At 50.9% G+C, this 20,676-nt stretch overlaps 1 protein-coding gene across 26 annotated transcripts in view; it reads right to left on the bottom strand.

The window, feature by feature from the left end:
- LRRFIP1 (LRR binding FLII interacting protein 1) overlaps positions 1-20,676 on the bottom strand; it is a 142,529-nt gene that overhangs the window by 70,493 nt on the left and 51,360 nt on the right. The window contains exon 1 of one of the 26 annotated variants that reach the window (XM_030863166.3): positions 15,260-15,750. The exons of 19 other annotated variants lie outside the window; for them this stretch is intronic. In XM_030863166.3, the coding sequence (XP_030719026.1) occupies positions 15,260-15,325 (66 nt within the window). In that variant the 5' untranslated portion in view covers positions 15,326-15,750. Of the gene's footprint in view, positions 1-15,259; positions 15,769-20,676 lie in introns of those variants that run through there. 6 more of the 26 variants (XM_070045883.1, XM_060301661.2, XM_060301654.2 and 3 more) reach the window with 6 other exon arrangements.

Below are 20,676 nucleotides of genomic sequence, written 5' to 3' on the forward strand. Positions count from 1 at the left end.
AACAGATACACAAGCCAACGTCTGAAGGGGCACAACACCTATGCACAGCCAACTTCATTAGCACAAAACCACTATCAGCAGAATAACCCCAACACAACCTGAGATGCCTAAAAGAAAAACCACACGGAGCTCTGACAACACAATTCACTCTAAAACGCCGACACTGCCAAGAACACAAAACAGCCAGACACAGAGCATCACCGATGATGCTCATTTAAGACAGCACCAGGGGAAATGTTTGATAAGATCAGTCAGTCGTTCAATGAACAGAAAGTACAAAATAGCGATGGTCCACCCTGGTGACCTGCAGGCACGAGTTCATTCCCCCCAAAATTTCCAGGGAGGCCCAGCCCTGCCTTCCAGTTGCCAACCATCAACCGAGCAGTTCCAGGGGTCGACGTGCCCCCGGCCAGGGCTTCAGTGATGCAGGACAAACCCGTTGTGGACTGACGCTTTTGTAAAATACAAACTCACACGCTTGAGGTCACAGCCAGGTCACACTGTTTGAGTCTCCAAACGCACACTTTCACTTTCTGTCCCTCGCCTGGAGGGGACTGCAGCTTCCTGGCCACCAGCACTCCAGCCCAGGCCTCGCAGCACTGCCGAGACTGCAGGGGAAGGACTTTCAACGTGCAGTCTGGGGCCCCAGTCTCAGGGGGTGCCCACAAAGCTCTCGGGGACCATGTACAAGTGACAAGCGCTACGGTGGGTGAGAAACCGTGCTGGGGCTGCTCTGGAGGAGAACGTAACCCGTCCGGGTGTCAGGAAGGCGTCCTGGAGGATGGGGGCCCGAAGCCAACGCCGAGGGGCAAAGAGGAGAAGGCCAGGCGAGGGGGCGGGCGGCAAGGGGCCAGGACGGGGCAGCGGAGTCCCGAGGGCCCGGCTGCCTGCGCTAGCCTCAGCCCTGCTACCTGGAACCTCATCTTGAAGGAACGCGGAACCACTGACGGGTCTGAAGAAGGCAGAGCACAGCGGGGTCTGACTTTCAATTTAGAAACGTGGCTCTGGCTGAATGTGGGGACCAGGGGCGGGGTGGGGAGGGCGGCATGAGACCCGGGAAGTATGGAGAGGCTGCTTCTGAGCGGGGGCGGGGGGGGGGGACGAAGCCGGGCGGAGAGGCGAGAGGGCCCTGGAGGGAACGTCAGGTGCCCAGGGTCCCAAAGAGGCCCACGCGGCCCCAGGAGCCAGCCCGCGCCACGTTGGATGCCACTCACCCATACCCGAACCCGGGTACACGGTCTGCTGACGCCTCCGGCCTTGGAGGTGGGGCATTTCTCCACCCTGACCCCCTCCCCGCCACGCTCCCAACCTCAAGGAAGACGACAGTGGCCGAAGGGAAAGGATGGGGCCAAGGAGACGGACCTATGGCATTTAGGGCACAAACGATAAACTGCACAGGCCTGTAAAGCAAGGTTTGGGAAACGAGACTTCCCAGGCTCCCCCTCCCCATGCCCGCGATGGCTCTCAGCCGTCGTCCTTCAGCTCCCACTGGAGGTCAAGGTCAGTGGGTCTTCCACTGGCTACTAGCCCCCGGCCTGCTCGCTGTGACCGCACGACGCTGGCAGGGCCACGCTCCCACCCAGAGCTTGGTGGCCGGGCCGGTCCAGCTGCTCGTCCCTCAGCCCACCGTCCTTGAAAGGGGCTCTGGAACAGGCGTAGCTCCGGACACCAAATCCTCCTTTTCTGGCCCAAGAGCATCTTTGTTGAGATACACGCTGAGACATTCAAGGATGATGTGATACGACCTCGCTCAGGTGGGGAAAGTGGCCGTAGGCTGGCAGCTGTGGGGCTGGTGGCAGGAAGGGGGGGCCCTTGTGCCCCAGCGGCAGCCTCTGGGGCTTGTGAAAGATGCAGTCTCCAGCCCCACCCCAGACCCGCTGAGTCAGGGCCTCGGGTGCGGCCAGTCTGGGCTTCAACCCGCCCCCAGGGAGCTGCCTGCTCCCCCCAGTGCGACGACCTCTGCTTTCTGTTATCCCATCTCCGCTTGGGTTATGTTTGACGTTTTTCATAATAAATAGCAAACATTTTTTGAAGGAAGGAAGGGGGGGTGGGGGAAGGGAGCAGAGGCTGAAAGGGAGAGAAAGAGAGGGAAAGAAAGAAATGAAGAAGCCCCAAGGCCAAGCTCACTGCTGCGGGAAGGTCGCCTGGCGCCATCGCTAAAAACCCTTGCAGGGTTGCCCCCCAGCCCTCACCATCGGGCCCCCTCCCTGTTCCCGCGCACCTCCAGGATTAGGGAGGAGCTGTCCCAGCCGGGCCTCCTCTGACGAGATGCAGGCTCCCTGGCTTTCTCAGGACCGCCCAGTGTTGGTGGGGAACGAACGCCAGAGTCCCAGCCCCCTCACAGGGGACACAGTCCCCCAGGATCCTACCCTCCTAACCTGGAACCTCATAAACAGAGCTTTACAGACATGGGGCTTTCAAGCAAGGCACCCTTTGATGGTGGAGATGGTTGGGAAGAGAAGATTCCTTTTATCACCAAAGTTGCCTCCTAATAATCCTAAAAAGCTGAACCCTTGATTCCGAAGTTCCACTTTTACATTTAATTTTGCCAGAGATAAATAAGACAACGCTCTGACACTAAGGTGATATGTATGGTCCGAGAGATGCTAAAACCACACAAAGCAGCACAAGTCCGAGCGCCGGGGCCTCCTAAACAAATGGCTAAAAACAGCCAGGCGCGCCCAGCCAGGGTCTGGGACACCAGCCCTACGGCACCCTGCAGGTCCAGGGGCGGAAGCACGGAGGCCACCGGCCAAGGGCCCGGCCACAGGCGCGCACAGGCTGGTTGAGGAGGTAGACAGCCAAAGTGATGCTTCTCTCTGAAATACCCTCTCTCGGCGGCCCAGACCCGGGCTGGGCTGGAGAAAGGCTGGAGGGTTATGTGAAAACGTCACTGGCAAAAACAGGAGTTACTTTGGTGATGGGTCTCTGCACTGGGCCGAGGGCTTGATCAGCTCTAGTTCTAGATCGGACCACAGAGCAGAAGTGGCTTCTACCAGAGCGGGACACAAAAGTCAGCGGATAAACAGACGCACGCCTCTTCTACCAGTGACCCTGACAGGACTCCTGCTTGGAGCACCAGAAACTCCCAGCTGCAATAAAACTGTCATCCAGAGACAACGGCTGCTCGTTTCTTCAGGGTCAGGGAACTCAGGGACAGCCCCCTGCTTGGCCTGGGGACTGAACAAAACTAAAAGAGAAGTTATGCACCAGGATGGGAGGAGAAAGCCCTGGGTGAGGCGTGTCCTTCCCTCCGAGCCCGGCCCCTGCACAGCTTCCTTCCTCCCTGACCTCCTGTCTGTGCTGGAGGTTTTGTAAGCAGTGGTGGACACAGCCCGAGGGTGCAGCAACCACACACCGCCCCCAGTACCCCGCACCCCAATTCCAGTGATGTCGGGGGCTCTAAGAGCTCTGATAATATCTGTATCCTTTTGTGGCTCCTACCCGTTCAACCCCACATCATGATCTTCGAAAAGCAGAAACGCGATAAACATTGGTGGAACCAAAGTCCTGCCTGCTTGGGGAGGACAGAGGTGCCCAGGACGTAGTCTGAGCAGCTTTCTAAAAAGCCCCACACGACTTCCGGAGTCCCGACTCTGTCTGCATACTTCCTGAGCTTCGAAGCTTTCCTGCGATTCAAGCATGGTGTGGAATTCTATATGCCAAGACCTCTCACCCCGCAGTCCCAGAAAAAGTTCTTATTCTGTTCTTAAATTCTCCTGGGGTTCCAGAATTCTACATGGAAGCTGGACGGGGTTTATGAGCTGTAACTCTAGGACGACTCTTGAGAAATGGGCCTGAGCTGCTTCGTCATCTCCTCCACCTAGGAGAAAGCCCTGGAGCCTGGAAGGGCACCGAGATGATGCTCTGGGAGCCGCTCCCCGTCGGCCCTGCAGAGCCCGGGGAGACTTACTGCTCATTACTGACGTGCGGATCAGTGACCCTAATGCTCTGTGATGGCAGAATTTTCTTCAGGCCACGTGATATGTTACCACTGTAGTTTATAACCTCTTGGGAAAAGTTAAAGGATGTATTTAAGGTTCACCCATGTGAATATAATAGGAATATCATGCAGTTGAAGCCAGCAGTGTGACAAAGAACCGGTTCTGTTTAGAAACAAGCAGGGGCCCTCTGTCTCCACGTGTGACTGTTCCTGGGAATGAGGAAGGACTACAGCTCCTGTTGGGCAAGGCTGAAATCTCAGAGTCGCTGGTGAACACACACAGCCCCGTGTTAAAGCGATTTACAACATGCTGCAGACAGTGCAAAGGAACCATGAGGCTGTGATACAGAATCCCTTTCCTGACTTGCCATTTCTTTTTTCTTTTTTTCTTGAAGTAGAACTGAGTTACAATGTTGTTACTTTCAGGTATACAGCAAAGTGATTCAGTTATTTTTTTCATATCGTATTCTATTATAGGTTATTACAAGATATTAAATATAATACCCTGTGCTGTAAGATATATCCTTGTTGCTTATCTATCTTATATACAGTAGTTAGTATCTGTTAATCCCAAACTCCTCATTTGTTCTCCCTCCCTCCCTCCCTCCCTTTCCCTTTTGGTAACCATAAGTTTCCTTTTTAAGTCTGTGAGTCTGTTTCTGTTTTGTACATAGATTCATTTGTATTATTATTAGATTCCACATATAGGTGACATCATATGGTATTTGTCTTTCTCTGTCTGACTTCACTAAGTATGACAATATCTAGGTCCCTCCATGTTGCTGCAAATGGCATGATTTCATTCTTTTTTATGGCTGAGTAATATTCCATTGTGTATATACACCACATCTTCTATCCATTCCTCTGTCCATGGACATTTAGGTTGTTTCATATCTTGGCTACTGTAAATAGCGATGCTATGAACAGTGGGGTGCATGTATCTTTCTGAATTAGAGTTTTTGTCTTTTCTGGATATATGCCCAGGAGTGGGATTGCTGGATCATATGACAACTCTATTTTTGGTTTTTTGTTTTTTTTTTGTTTATTTTCAGTACACGGGCCTCTCACTGTTGTGGCCTCTCCCTATTTTTGGTTTTTAAAGGAACCTTCATAGTGGCTGCACCAACTTACATCCCCACCGGCAGTGCAGGAGGGCTCCCCTTTCTCCACACCCCCTCCAGCATTTACTATTTGTAGACTTTTTAATGATGGCAGTTCTGGCTGGTGTGAGGTGATACCCCATAGTGCTTTTAATTTGCATTTCTCTAATAATTAGCGATGTTGAGCACCTTTTCACATGCCTGTTGGCCATCTGTATGTCTTTTTTGAAGAAATGTCTATTGAGGTCTTCTGTCCATATTTTGGTTGGGTTGTTTGTTTTATTGAGCTGTATGAGCTGTGTGTATATTTTGGATATGAAGCCCTTGTCAGTCCCATCCTTTGCATGTATTTTCTCCCAGTCCGTAGGCTGTCTTTTCCTTTTGTTTATGGTTTCCTTTGCTGTGCAAAAGCTTTTAAGTTTAATTAGTTCCCATTTGTTTATTTTTGCTTTTATTTCTTTTGCCTTGGGAGACTGCTTTTGGGAGATCTAAGAAAATTTCGCTATAATTTGTCAGAGAATATTTTGCCTATGTTCTCTTCTAGGGGTTTTATGGTGTCATGTCTTATATTTAAGTCTTTAAACCATTTTGAGTTTATTTTTGTATATGGTGTGAGGGAGTGTTCTAATTTCACTGATTTACATGCAGCTGTCCAGTTTTCCCAGCACCACTTGTTGAAGAGACTGTCTTTTCTCCACTGTATATTCTTGCCTCCTCTGTTGTAGATTAATTGACCGTAAGTGTATGGGTTTATTTATGGGCTCTCTGTTCTGTTCCATTGGTCTCTATGTTTGTTTTTGTGCCAATATCACGCTGTTCTGATTACTGTAGTTTTGTAGTACTGTCTGAAGTCTGGTAAGGTTATGCCTCCAGCTTTGTTCTTTTTCCTCAGAAGTGCTTTGGCAATTCTGGGCCTTCTTTGATTCCATATAAATTTTAGGATGATGTGTTCTAGTTCTATGGGTATGGTGTCATGGGTATGTTGATAGGGATTGCATTGAATCTGTAGATTGCTTTGGGTAGTGTGGCCATTTTAACAATATTAATTCTTCCAGTCCAAGAGCACGGGATATCTTTCCATGTCTTTGAATCATCTTCAGTTTCCTTAATCAACATTTTATAATTTTCAGCAGATAATTTTTTTTTTTTTTTTTTTTTTTTTTTTGCCGTACGCGGGCCTCTCACTGCTGTAGCCTCTCCCATCGTGGGGCACAGGCTCCGGACGCACAGGCTCAGCGGCCATGGCCCACGGGCCCAACCGCTCCGTGGCACGTGGGATCCTCCCGGACCGGGGCATGAACCCACGTCCCCTGCATCAGCAGGCGGACTCTCAACCACTGCGCCACCAGGGAAGCCCCAGCTTATCACCTTGGTTAAGTTTATTCCTAGGTATTTATTTTGACGTGATTTTAAACAAGATTTTTTTTTACTTTATCTTCCTGATACTTCCTTATTAGTGTAAAGAAATGCAGCAGATTTCTGTATATTAATCTTGTATCCTGCTGCCTTCCTGAATTCATTTATTAGTTCTAACAGTTTCTGTGTGGAGACTTTAGGGTTCTCTATACAGAGTATCACCTAATCTACAAATAGTGACAATTTTACCTCTTCCCTTCCAATTCGGATACCTTGTATTCCTTTTTCTTGTCTGGTTGCTATGACTAGGACTTCCAATACTATGTTGAATAGAAGTGGTGAGAGTGGGCATCCTTATCCTTTTCCTGAATTTAGCTGGAAGGCTTTCAGCTTTTCACTACTGAGTATTATGTTGGCTGTGGGTTTGTCGTAAATGGCTTTTATTATGTTGAGATATGTCCCCTCTATAACCACTTTGGTGAGAGTTTCTATCATGAATGGAATGTTGAATTTCGTCATGTGCTTTTTCTGCATCTGTTGAGATGACCATGTGGTTTCTGTCTTTCCTTTAGTTGATGTGGTGTATCACATTGATCGATTTGCGTATGTTGAACCATCCTTGCCACCCTGGAATGAATCCGACTTGATTATGTGTATGATCTTTTTTAATGTATTGTTGTATTTAGTTTGCTAATATTTTGTTGAGGATTTTTGCATCTATATTCATCAAAGATATTGGCCTGCAATTTTGTTTTTTTTGTAGTGTCTTTGTCTGGTTTTGGTGTCAGGGTGGTGGTGGCTTCATAGAATGAATTTGGGAGTGTTCCCTCTTCCTTTCAATTTTTTTGGAATAGTTTGAGAAGGATACCTATAATGAGTTCCTCCTTGTATATTTGGCAGAATTCCCAAGTGAAGCCATCTAGTCCTGGACTTTTGTTTGCAGGGAGGTTGTTTTTTGTTTTTGTTTTTGTTTTAATTACAGATTCTATTTCACTTCTAGTAATCAGTCTGTTCAAATTAGCTGTTTCTTCCTGACTCAGTTTTGGCAGGCTGTATGTTTCTAGAAACTTGTCCATGTCTTCTAGGTTGTGCAGTTCGTTGGCACGTAACTGTTCATAGTATTCTCTTACAATTCTTTGTATTTCTGTGGTCTCAGTTGTTATTTCTTCTCCTTCATTTCTTATCTTGTTTATTTGGGTCCTCCCTCTTTTCTTCTTGGTGAGCCTGCCTAGAGGTTTGTTGATCTTGTTTATCTTTTTAAAAAACCAGCTCTTGGTTTTATTGATCTTTTCTATATTTTAATCTCTATTTTATTTATTTCCTCTCTGATCTTTATTATTTTCCTGAGTTGACTTTGCTACAGGAAGTGGCAACCGCTACCAACTTCTGTTTTCTATGTAAACCCCCAATTCCTCATATGCAGTAGATTCTAAAAATAGTTTGCTGTTCAAAGCAACCAAGCAGACTGGGCAATGTGTCCTCCTGCACAGGCAGGAACAGGAGCGGGAGCGTATACCAGCTGGCAGCTCGGAAAGAGTGGCGATCCTGGCCTCTGTACCACATGTGTCCACGGCCCCCGTGTCCCTCAGCTGCCACGTGCATTTTACTCCACTCTCAACATCTCATCTTTCCAACCCCTCGCTCAGGCAATCACGATAAGTTCCCCCACGAGGGGGCCTGCTCTTTACAGCCATGACTGTAATTATGATGGCCACGGAGAAGAAGGCACTTTGGGGTGACAGTTGTCAATGGGGGAAGTGCCAACGCTTGAGAGGGCATTCTGGAACTGCTGGGGGGGGGTGCTGGGAAGTCACAGTGACTGGAGGAGGGGACTGATGGCATTTAGGGGCAGGGCGTGGTATGCCAACCATCCTGTACTCAGACAGGCCCACACAATGAGGAACTTCCCCATTGGCTACTCAGGCAGATAGAAAAACCACATTATAACTTTCAGACCTACAAATTCATTCCAACTCACTTATAAATTCAAAATACATTCTGAGTAGTTTTAACATACACTGAATATTCCAGGAATGCAATCTGCATGGAAGTCAAGGGAAGATCATACACGGCTTTGTTCAGAACCTTCCCAAGAGTTACTCTCAATATTCACATTCTGTCACTGCAATTTACTTTCATTTTATTTCTTTTTAATGTTACAGTTAAAACATTATATTGACCTGAAATTATGTGTGAAGGAAGATTGTACCACCTAGGAACTTCATTTCAGGTTAGTAATAAGGATGTTAAAAACTTGTTATAAAAAAGGGGCACTGGGTCTGACAGAGCTGCAAACCACAGTTTTAAAACTTCGGGGTGGGATGAGGGGGAATGAACCCCTCTACTGCGCAGCCATGCTTGTTGAAACAGCCCAGGCACAGGTTCAGGGCACAGGTCTGGGGACCAGTGCTTAAGCCACAAAATAAACAAGACACGTTATCAATGTTACTTGACGATTTGGAGGACATAAAGTTAAGGACTAAAGTTTAACTGGTTATTTAAAACACTATGTTTCCATCAAAATCAAATCAGATGAGTTACGGACTGTAAAATGATCACGGAATTTTATGATAGAACAGCAGCCTTCAAAGAAGCCTTTACCTCGCAAGGCCACTTTACGTCACTGCTTGTGAGGGGCTGGCTCGTGGGGGACCAGGTGGAAAAGCTACCTCTCGCGGCTGTGACTGTGGTGTTCTCAGCGGGGCCCTGAGTTTCCGAAGACAGAGACTGTCCAGAGAGGGGTCTCGAGACCAAGCTACCAGCGCTGGCTCTGTGGCTGACCCATTATGTGAACTTGGACAAACTGCACCACTTCTGAACACTAGCCCTCAATACCGGGGGCAAGGGGACCAGGTGACGTGATCTCTGGGTGCTCCCTTTGCCTCTGAAATGCTATGTCTCTACACTGGGGTGAATTCTTTGCACCCTGAGACTGTCCATAGAGTTCTCTTTCCCCATTTTGCTACTGGAAATCTCCTGACTTTGCTTCTCAGAAAAACATACCAGAATAACAAACAGTTTAATCAGGAACAAAATTATTCACGGTCCTTTATCGACAGCAGACTAATAACATTTACCTCTTCAAACTTCACAACACAATCCTAGGCTTAACAACGACCCACAAGCTGATCCATCGACCCACAACGATCCATCAAGCTGATGAATAAAAAGCGTGCACAGTACCTTCCATGCAAATAAATTCTCTTGTTAATACATTTAAAATGTTTTTCTGAGATCAGTGATGTTCACACTGCCTTCAACATATTGGAGTAAAAAGCAAGGGCGTGATGGCCACAAATAACCTTGTGTGTGACTGACAGGACCGATGGGTGACAGGTAAGAGCAGCCTGGCCTCCCCTGTGCAGCTCTCCAGGTGACAGGTTCCCTCCAGCCAATGCCTCTGGGCTCCATACCCTTCACTTCACCTGGTCCACTCAGGGTCTTCCTTGCAAACTCCACACCTTTAAGGTGACACAAAACACTAACACTGTTCCTTCTCAGAATAAGGCTGGACCCTCCAGCAGCTCCACACTTTCCCACGTAGGCAGCACACAACTACTGACAGCCTTTCCTATGCTCAAGTGATTCTCCTGGAACCAGCTAGGAAAGAGCCAGAACGCGTCATTTCCATCCTCAACAAGCTTGTCTGTCTGTATGGCGGTAGGAGCCGTACAGCACGCAGGAATGAGGCTGGCGCCCAGCAGCTCCCGGCATGGCTTGACACAAGTGACAGCTAAAAAGCTGGTACAGTATGAAAAACAGAAAGATGAAAATTTCTGCAGCTCTGTCATTTCTACTATGCCTCTCCTTACTTAGAAAAAATACAGTTCATTGAGTGTGCTTTTGTCTGAAAACTACCAGAAATAGAAAGGAAACGTTAATCAAATGAAGACTTCTCGGTATGCACTCCGGAGCAAGGTCTTGTGTCCTAACAGGCTGCCTTAGTAAAAAGAAACCCTTCAGCCCTGATACTGGGGTTGTGAGGCCCCAGGGCTGCAAAAGAGAGCCTGACAAGAGCAATGATGCTCGCTGACTGCCTGCCGGACCCTGCCCGAGCATCGTGTATGGTGGTGACATCACCAGCACCAGCGCTGAACCAGCAGGGCTGGGTCTGAACTGGCCCCCACTGCCTCCTGGCTGTGTGGCCTTGGGAAAGTCCCCTGAACTTTCTGAGCCCGTTTTCTCTTTATGTGTAAGTGGAAATAACCAAACCACCGCTGAGGTTATGCAAGGGGGGAGGGAAGACTTCTACAGAAAACACTTAACAGGGCTGACACGGCAGGGGGTTGGGAGATGCTACCTACTGTTACTACCTACACAGTGTCTTCTATGACGACAGTGTGAATTCAGCTCACAGGAGGTTGAAAGCAGCAGGAGAAGACAAGCATGCTGAAGCACTCACCAGGAGAAAGAGTGCTGGGGGAATGCCAGAGGAGGCAGGGGGAGACTCCCCACCCGCAACAAAAGCCCACTCCTACTTCTCTTCCCACAGGAAGATTACACACCCACTGGCCAGAGATAATAAAACAGATGTCAGGATCAGAAATGATGTTGCTTTAGGGGCTTCCCTGGTGGCGCAGTGGTTGAGAGTCCGCCTGCCGATGCAGGGGACACGGGTTCGTGCCCCGGTCTGGGAGGATCCCTCATGCCGCGGAGCGGCTGGGCCCGTGAGCCATGGCCGCTGAGCCTGCGCGTCCGGAGCCTGTGCTCCGCAACGGGAGAGGCCACAGCAGTGAAAGGCCCGTGTACCGCAAAAAAAAAAAAAAGAAAGAAAGAAAAGATGTTGCTTTGATAAGCTCTATTACACAAACATATAAATGAAACATTTTAGTTAAAACGAAAAGTAAATCTTCCTTATAGTCATTTAAACTACAACTAGAGTAGGTGTACTCTAGCGTCCAAACAAAACTATTTATATGGCTTTAAAGTTGTCAAGTTACAGTATTAAGGAGAAAACCACTTGAAACTCTGGCCCTCCCCCAAATGAATACATGAGGCACAGAAAGGGGATTTTAGTGGTGGTATGCAGTCAAGCACATGGCAATTCTGCATCACTTAATCTTGGATGGAGTCAAAATAGTGCTTTGTTTAACTCAGACGAAGTTCATTTACTTAATTTTATCTAGACTGTCTGAATAATGAAAGTTCTGGTAAATCCAATCCATGAAAATATGGAAATAAGCTGCTTTAAAACACACACACACACACAGAGTAAAATTTGGGTGGCCCAGAGTAAAAGCAGTAAAGTAAATAAAAGTTCCTCTTCTCCCTGACCCACGTCTAACATACAGTGAGATGTCACAGGCTCACTGCCTTAACAGGTTAGCATTTCGAACCTTATGGCCAATGGGGCTCCAAGATTAAAACTTTTAAATATGATCAGATATTTCGGAAACACTGGCATATGAGTAACTACTCATAAACATTTCCTTTCCATAAAGATGTTTAATAAATAAATAAATAACTAAAGTCTGTGGGTTCCGGGAAAAAAAACAACACATTTCCTTTGCTGAGTCACACAGCCTGATTTTTCAGGGATAAGAATTTCCTCTTGAACGCTGCCTTTTGAGGGGCAAACACACCGCACCAACTTGTGGCCTCATAATTCTGTAGAAACCAGATAAGAACCTCACTCTAATCAGGTAATACACCAATCAACTTTGCCTGAAAACACTTCAGCTGCTATAAATAACTCGATTTCCTGTGCTCACTGTAAGTGGCAGTTTAGACGGCAGGGTTTACAAGAAGTTTGCTAAGGAGGCTTCCACTACTTTGATACTAGCTCAGGCTGAACAGAAACTAACCCTTAAAGAAAAAGGGAAGTTGAGTCTCCATCTTTGCCCTAGTGGGACACTCTTACTACTATGAGGAAAGAACTAACTTACTGTTTTTATATCTTAACTGTTTGGGAAAACGATTCGTCTAAAGCAAACCATGATTCCAATGCTCAAAGGTCTCCTGTTGAGCCCAGCAGGGTCGGCCCCCCAGCACTGTGTTCACCCACCCCCGTTCATCCACATGTCCCCTCGCCACCAGGACCTGGGGACCTGCGCACTGGTACCTACAGTAAGATGAGACTTGGGGGTTCACGTTCTACCCTGATAGCCTCTCTCAGAATGGGGCTGGTCGTCTGTGAGGACTTAGTGCTAATCAGTATGTGGAAAACTTCCAGAGGTGACACAACCCGGCAGGAACATGGGGAAGTTACAAAAGTTAAAGAAACATGGTTTCTACGCTGTCCTCTCCTGCAAGGAGCCTGGACTTCCTGCTCGGAGCCTGCTTTTTTCTTTGCCCCATGAGATGGAGCTGGACAAGTCCATCTCCTCCTGCCAACCCCAGCTCTGGCCTCACACCCAGGTGGCCCCAGCCCTCCTCCTCCCCTGGTGACCCCTGTTCCCGGGACACAGGGTCTCTGGGCACAGAACACAAGCCAGCACAAGCCAATCTGAAATGCCCACCGTTCTCCCGCTGGAACACTACCGCCCAGGGTGGCTGCTGAGCGACTCCTTCTGACACACCCCACCCCACCCCACTGGTCCTTCAGCAACGGTTTCCTTTCCTTTTTTTTTTTTGCGGTATGCGGGCCTCTCACTGTTGTGGCCTCGCCCGTTGCGGAGCACAGGCTCCGGACGCGCAGGCTCAGCGGCCATGGCTCACGGGCCCAGCCGCTCCGCGGCACGTGGGATCTTCCCGGACCGGGGCAGGAACCCGTGTCCCCTGCATCGGCAGGCGGACTCTCAACCACTGTGCCACCAGGGAAGCCCAACGGTTTCCTTTTCAACCATTAACCTCAAAAAACAGTCCTACTCTAAAAAAGTTTTTGCTGCTATTTACTTGAGCAAGTTCACAATTGATTACTGAAAACCCCTAGGACCAAATGTGTTTCAGAATTCAACATTTTTGGATTTTAGAAAGGTAACAAGATGCATACACCATATATTCTGTAACAACCCAGAGTAACAGCCCTTAATCAAGAAACTTAACAGGGCTGCAGAGAAATGTACGAATATTCACACTGAGAAGAATAAAGACTGAAAATAGCCTCCCATCGGCCAAATGGGACCTGGGGACCTTGGCACAGATACCTACAATAAGATGAGACTTGGGGGCCGCGAAGAGCCTCCCATCACCGCCAAATGAATCCTGCTGACAACTTACAAAAAAGAGAAACAACTTCTGATTTTCAGAGCTTACTGGATCCTGGAACTCGGGGTAGGAGGTGGGCTGTGCCCACCGAGCACCTCCTCACTCGGCAGCTGTCCCCGTCTCTCCTGTCACCAGCTCCCAGCAGCATCTCTGTGAAGCACGCATCTCGACCAGATCCAGTCCCAGGGTTAAGTTAAGGGTTAATGAGAGCGTGCAGCCAGCGCCTTCGGGCGACAGGTGTTATTTCTACTCCTGCCTCTGACGGCCTGGCGCTCCCTTCCTCACATCCTGTTCTCCATGGTCACTCTTTTCTTCTCCTTGCCCAGCAGTTCATTCCTCTGAGCTCAGATCTTGCCCAGGATTAACATCAGCCTGTTCTTGCCATCTATGGTTTGCCTAGGCGGCTCCTCGGGAGCTTGGGCATCTCTCAGCGGCGTTCCCATCCTTCTTTCCTCCAAGGGCCCTTCCCTGATGGTGATTCAAGGATCTCTCTGTAGGTTCCCAAGTAGGTTAAGGGGTAGGAACCAGCTCCAAAGGCCTGGTCCAGGGGTGGAACATTATGTCAGGTCAGAGGAGCACACTAACGAGGACCTTAAAAATACCCACCCGCCTGTCCTCAGCAAGGAGTGTCATTTTCAAGCGTGTATTCATCAGAATCTATTTCTACACTCCTCTCTGGTGTTGACCGGGAAGCTCAGGGCAGGGCAGTCTTATTCATCTTGAATCCTCCACAAACACTCAGTAGGTGACTAATTCCTACCTGCTGAAGGAGTGATTATTTGGGGTTCACACTTTTATCAAGGTTCCACACAGGCCGGATAAAGTGGAAATCTAGGGTCTCTCTCCCTGTCTGCGGTACTAACTTAATGATGTGCTTCTTTTCCAAACTACGCCCTTTCACCTTTAAATATTCCCATTCATCATCAACCACAAGCCACATGAAAAGGAGTAGTTACTAACCTTCCCCACCTCACCCCCTGCCCGATTTTAACGCCAAACTACTCCCACATCCATGGTTCCAACGCTGGGTGCTGAGCCGGATAACTGCAAAATCCCCCAGAGGGAGGATCCCCTTCGGACCCGGTGACCCCAGGAGACCAGTCAAAGTGGATCTGGGAACTGGGGTCCTTGGGGGAACTAGAGAAACCGGGTGCAACGCATTGGTTCTAAGGTCCAGCGCAGGGTAAGTGCTCCAAGCCACCCAGCCACTGGGGGCGCCAGCCTCAGAGCGAGGGCACCGCCTCTGGGCACCAGTTCCTAGGTACTGTATTTTGTAAAACATCAAACTAGAAGCTCTGAGCGAAACTCTAGACCACGCGCAGGTCTCACACCTCGGCTGGATCCGCGGCCGAGTCACGCAGCTGGGCAGAGCCCGTCAAAAGGCCGTAACTGCGGGCAGAGGGGACCAGACGAAGTTCCTTTCCGTCCTGCTGAGGGGCGTTGCCCAGGGAAATGTGCTTTGCAGAGCGCAAGGCGGGGGGGCAGTGCACACCGAGCCGCGAACTGAACCGAGAGCAGGCCACCACCCCCCGCCCATGCTCGCGTGGGGACGTTCGTTTAAGGGGGTCCCCGGCCAGGCGAGGCAGCCCCACACCTCCCCGGGCACAGATGATTGCGGCGGAAGGTGCCGCCTGCCCTTGGCTCCTAGAACATCAATAAGGACCAAACACTGGCAATCAGAACCAAAAGTTTCGAAAATGTGTTTTCTTCTTACCAGTCTCTGAGCTTCTGGGCTCAGACAGTCAATTTCCTGGTTCTGCGCGGCCGCAGGGTTGGTCATCCTGCCGGCTGCAGGTCCACCTTCTCACACAGCAGGGAAAGGGAGCCAACGCCCGGCTCCCCGGATCCGCGAGCGGGCCGGCTCTCAGCGCAGCCACATGCCGAGAACGGCGGGGCTACTGCCCAGAGACAAATCCGCGCGTCGGGACGGGAACCTCGCCCTTCCCAAGGCGGGGTCGCGCCTCCGCGGTTCCGGGGCTGGAGTGCGGCCGCAGGGGCGGGGCGCAGGTGGCGGAACCCGGGAGCCCGCGGGCCTGGGGTGGCGGCACCCGGGAGAAGAGCAGTTGGGGCCGCCCCCAGCCCTCCTCCCACAAGCGTCCCGCCCGCGCTCCACCACGCACCCCGCCCGGCCAGTTCTCAGCGAGCGCTCCTCCCCGCGCCCCAGCGGCGCGGTTATTAATCATCACCCAGCCCTCCTCCGACCCCCACCCGAAAGGCGGTGGGGAAAAAAGACCGTAGCCGGCCCCGCCCACAGCCCCCCGTCGGCCGCCCACCCACCCGCCGAGAAAGGGCGAGCTGAGAGGCCTCGGAAGACCGGGGAGGAGTGGGGAGGCGCCCGCGCGTGGCCTGGGTCGCCCCGGGGAGGAGCCTGCGCGGGGGAGGGTTCTGCGCGAGGGGCGGGGTCCTCTGGTGGAGGAGCCAGAGCGGGGCGGGGCCCCCGGGGCGGGGCCCGCGCGGGGGTGGGGCGGATTGCCCCTCAGACCCCGCCCCCGGCCCCCTCGCCGTCGGTGCTGCGCTCCCGCCCCAAGGTGTTCTCCAAATACAGGCCGAAGTGAGCTTCTGCGGTCGCGATTACCTCGCCCGAGTCCCGCAGCACCTGCTGGTCGGGGTACCCAGCTAACGCGTCACCCGGAGAAAGGGCCGGCTTCCAGGGCGACCACACCGCGCGGCCCGCGGGGGTAAGAGCAAGCATCCGAGGGCCGGGTGCGGCCCCGCCTGCCTCCCCCTCCGCAATAGGCGGCAGAAGAACGCGGTTTGGCGCGGATGCGGCGTCTCAGAGCCGGGGGGCTGCACCGGCCAGGGATCCGGCGGGAGGTCGTGCGGGGCAGGGGCCGATCCGAGGTCCCCGCCGGGCGCCGCGCGGGGAGGGCGTGGAGAGGAGCGTCCAGCGGCGGGACGGGGCCCCGGCCGCCCAGCACGCGCCTCCTCCAGCCGCAGAACTCGCGTCGCTCGTTCTTTAGCAGTTCTACATGCAAAGCAACGAAACGTCTCCTGACCTCGCCAGGCCGAAGCAGAAGCGACGGGCAGGAAGCGACGCAGATTTTCATCGGAATGCCAACCTGACCCGGCCCAGCCCGCTGCCTGTGGCGCCTGGAAGCTTTCCGCGCCCCGCCCGGCCTCCTACCCTGCGTCCAGGCGGTCCCGGGCCCTTCCTGCCCATAGCCTGGGGGCACGTTTTCGGAGGCCGTTCTCAGAAGGACCACCTCCCCGCCCCTAATTCTCTGCAAAGGCGGCTCCAGCGAAATCCTCGACAGACCGCAAATATACATTTAAATGTTACAGTCCCCCAGTTCCCCACTCTGCCCCACTCACCTCCTCCTCGGTAACACGTTAGCGCAAGGCCCGTGTGCACTTGCCTTCCCGCTCTGGCTTCAGGGCAGGGGGCTCTGGAAGGAAGGGTGTATGTGTCGGGGGGCGTAGCGGGGTGGGGAACAGAGAAGGTTCTGAGGGACCGAGGTCCTAACCTAGGAGAGAGTAGGGACAGCAGAAAAGCAAGGCCGAGTAAAGACCCAAAGTGGTCTCTGCGGGAGAAACAGCAGGTTTCCACTTTGATGAGCGGAGACACAGCGCCAGGCCTCGATGGATAGCAGCGTTAGGTTGGCAAGAATAATTTTCAAAGACTGAAATGCGTACCTTTAATACCTTGTTTTCTCGCTATAACACTTTTAAGATACGTCAGTGCGTTACAGTTCTTGATTCTATAGAGTTAAACTAGTTGGCAAAAATAATTTTAAGCTGTTCTACATAAACAAGTACGGGACTTAGGGAATCTATGGTGGAAAGCAAAGATGATTTTAGTTAAGAGCTCCACAGATGAGAATGATAGCCAGTTAATAAAACCGCTTTCTGGGAGTCTTCAGTTTGAATATTCTGATCTAGATAAGCAAATTCTAGAGCTTCTTGCCACCTGGAACCTTATGACCACATCTCCCTGAGCAGGGCACAGGGAACAGGCTTCTTTTGTCCTGACTGTCACAGGGCAATGCCTGTAGACACCTGCACCCTCCCCAGCTCCCAGGTGGCCATCCAATGGCTACTTACCAGTTTTGTGAAAACCACATAGGGAAGGGGTTAGGTGGCTCTGGAATTAAACCATCTGGCTCAGTTCTTGCCTCTGCCACTTACTGTGGGATCATGACTAAGTTATGGAGCCCCTGTGTCTCGAGTCTCATCTGAAACATGACAGTGATAATGAAAGCGCCCAGGGTGGAGGGGAGGACCCCCACTGAGCACAGTCAGGGGAGCCGCCTTGCTGCCCCTCAGCCTGCTCTCTTCTCCCTCCAGGCGCCCAGGCCTTCCTGCCCTTCTCTGCAGCAGGAAGGAAGCTGGGCAACGACAGGTTTAAATGGCTGAGAGCCGGGAGAGATTGTGGGTAGCCCCAGAGAAGACAACAAACCCACAGCCTCCACGAAAGCTGTGAGAGGGCCTGGCTGGAGGGCACTATCGTGGAGGGAGAAGCAACTGGTTGACCAGTTTTATTCCCAGGAACAAACTAACAATACCAACAATAAAATAATGATAGTAAAGGCACAAGAGATTGCTGATTCTACTAAGCAGTAGCAAATTAGAGAAAACTGCTTTGCTAACATCCTTCTAGATGAGAGGCCTCTATGTTCTGACATGTGTTCCAGCCCAGCCATACCGTGAAGATGGCTCAGGCCCGTCCCAGCTGTAGGGAAATGTCAGTCTGTATTTTAAGTGGTGCTGAATTCACACTTCTTGGTGTTACTTAGACCCCGGGGCCCCAGAACAAAGTGTAGAGGGTCTAGTTGCCTTCTGTTCATTTTGACATAAGTAGCTCTCTAGTGAAAAGGGCCCCTTAGGAAGCCCCTTCCCAGGCAGTCTCCATCCCCCCCCTCTTTTTTTTTTTTTTGTTATGCGGTACGCGGGCCTCTCACTGTTGTGGCCTCTCCCGTTGCGGAGCACAGGCTCCAGACGCACAGGCTCAGCGGCCATGGCTCACGGGCCCAGCCGCTCCACGGCATGTGGGATCTTCCCGGACCGGGGCACGAACCCGTGTCCCCTGCATCGGCAGGCGGACTCTCAACCACTGTGCCACCAGGGAGGCCCCCAAACATAACTTTTATATGCTCTGGGATGCCGTAAAACTCGTGTGACTCCCTTTATTGGGATGCCGTAAAACTCGTGTGACTCCCTTTATTGTGATAAGCACTTTACTGCGGTGGACTGGAGCCGAGCCCACAATGTCTCCGAGGCGTGCCTGTGTGACATGCTTTGTAAACTGAAAGGTGCCGTGCAAATCTGGGTAATCCCTTCATGAACCAGCTTTATAATATGAAGTGGTTTTTATATTAGTCAGAAGGATCCGTATAAGGTTATAACATGCATGTAAGCTCACTGTTTGTAGAAGCAACATAGAGACGTTTATTCCGCTGTAATCAGTGTGGCTGGGAATTCACGTTCATGCAAAACAGCTGTTATGGCTGGGATCTGGAAACTGGTTTTGTGTGGGTTATTAACTAGGGGTGCAGCCAGGAACCACTGTGCCCTCCCCTGCCCGCCCTCTACCTTGTGCTACATCCTGGAAGGATTTGCCTCCGTTGCTCTAGCACTCGGCACCGACCACAGCAGGAGGCAAAGCTGGTGAACCCAGAAGCAGCCCAGCACCACGAAGACCAGTAAACCATGTTCGGGTGCGACCCCAAAGTGGTTAAATGTTGTGGCATTTGCTGGTTAGCTATGAGTCTGAGGTTCCCAGAGCACAATTAGATCATTCTACTTACCTTTTGTTCTCTTCTAGGGGCCCCCTTAAGAAATTACGTTCCTGCGTGTAATCTTATTGCACGTCAGAGAACTGCTTTTGAGATTTTCGACATTACACTTCTGTTGGGAGGGCTCAGAGCACCACAACCATGGTGGCTTTTAGGGATGCCCGAGACAGAAGCTGCCACAAAACCTAAGGTGCCTCTCAGGACAGAGTCCCTGGGTTTAAACGGTGACTAGGTGCTTGCAGGTCAGTGACTGCCCAGCAGCTTGGAAGGGGCTGGAAATAGAGTCTACCTGCTAGAAGTGGGATCTTGACCTAAAGAAGGGAAAACTGAACCTGTCATTGGCCTCACAGCTCTTTATATAAAGACCCTGGGCCCACACTGGTGCAGTCTGAGCCTTCAGCAAGCCATAATCTTTTTGCTGGAGGAGGGTCCCGCCTCTGTGCTGGTGGCTGCTGACTGATCAGGGTGGTGGGTGCTGAAGGCTAGGGCGGCGGCAGTGATTTCCTAAAATAAGACAATGAAGTTCGCTGCATCGAGTGACTCTCGCTCTCATGAACGATTTCTCTGTAGCACGCAATGCTGTTTGATAACACTTTACCCCCAGTAGCACTTCTTTCAAAATTTGGAGTCCTTCCTCTCAAACCCTGCCACTGCTTTATCAACTCAGTTGATGAAATATTCTAACTCCTTTGTCGACATTTCAACAATCTTCACAGCATCTTCACAGGAGCAGATGCCATCTCAGGAAACCACTTTCATAGCAGATCCACAAGAAGCAAAATCCCTCAGTCATCAGCTCTATCATGAGATGGCAGCAGTTCGGTCCCATCTTCAGGCCCCACTTCTGATTCCGGCTCTCCTGCTGCTCCCACCACATCTGCAGCCCTTCCTCCACTGAAGACTTGAGCCCCTCAAAGTCACCCATGAGGGCTGGAATCAACTTCTCCCCAACTTCTGTTAATGCTGATATTGGGACCTCTTCTGGTGAATCACAAATGTTCTTAATGGTGTGTAGAAGGTGCCCAGACCCATCAGAGGAATCACTGTCTATGGCACCTATAGCCTTAGGAAACGTATTTCTTAAATACAAGGTTGCTACAAACATTCTATTTGTAAAACAACACAGTATCTTTGAAACACAATAAAGTGAAGTACAATAAAACGAGGTCTAGGCAGGTGTACACACACGGAGGCCCACAAAGGTTGTATAACTCGTCCACAGATGCACACTGGCAGAGTGAAGTCAGGTTTTTAACCCAAGTCCCTGCTAAAAGTCCAAGCCCTTAGCATCCGGTGCACTGCCTGACACAGAGGTGCTCCCTCCCCCAGCCACCCAGGGATCCTCACTGGGAACAGACAGTCACCAGACAGGCTGTCTCCCTGGGCTGAACCTGGACCA

The sequence above is a fragment of the Globicephala melas genome, chromosome 7, assembly GCF_963455315.2.
Source record: "Globicephala melas chromosome 7, mGloMel1.2, whole genome shotgun sequence".
In the NCBI taxonomy this organism is placed as follows: Eukaryota; Metazoa; Chordata; class Mammalia; order Artiodactyla; family Delphinidae; genus Globicephala; species Globicephala melas.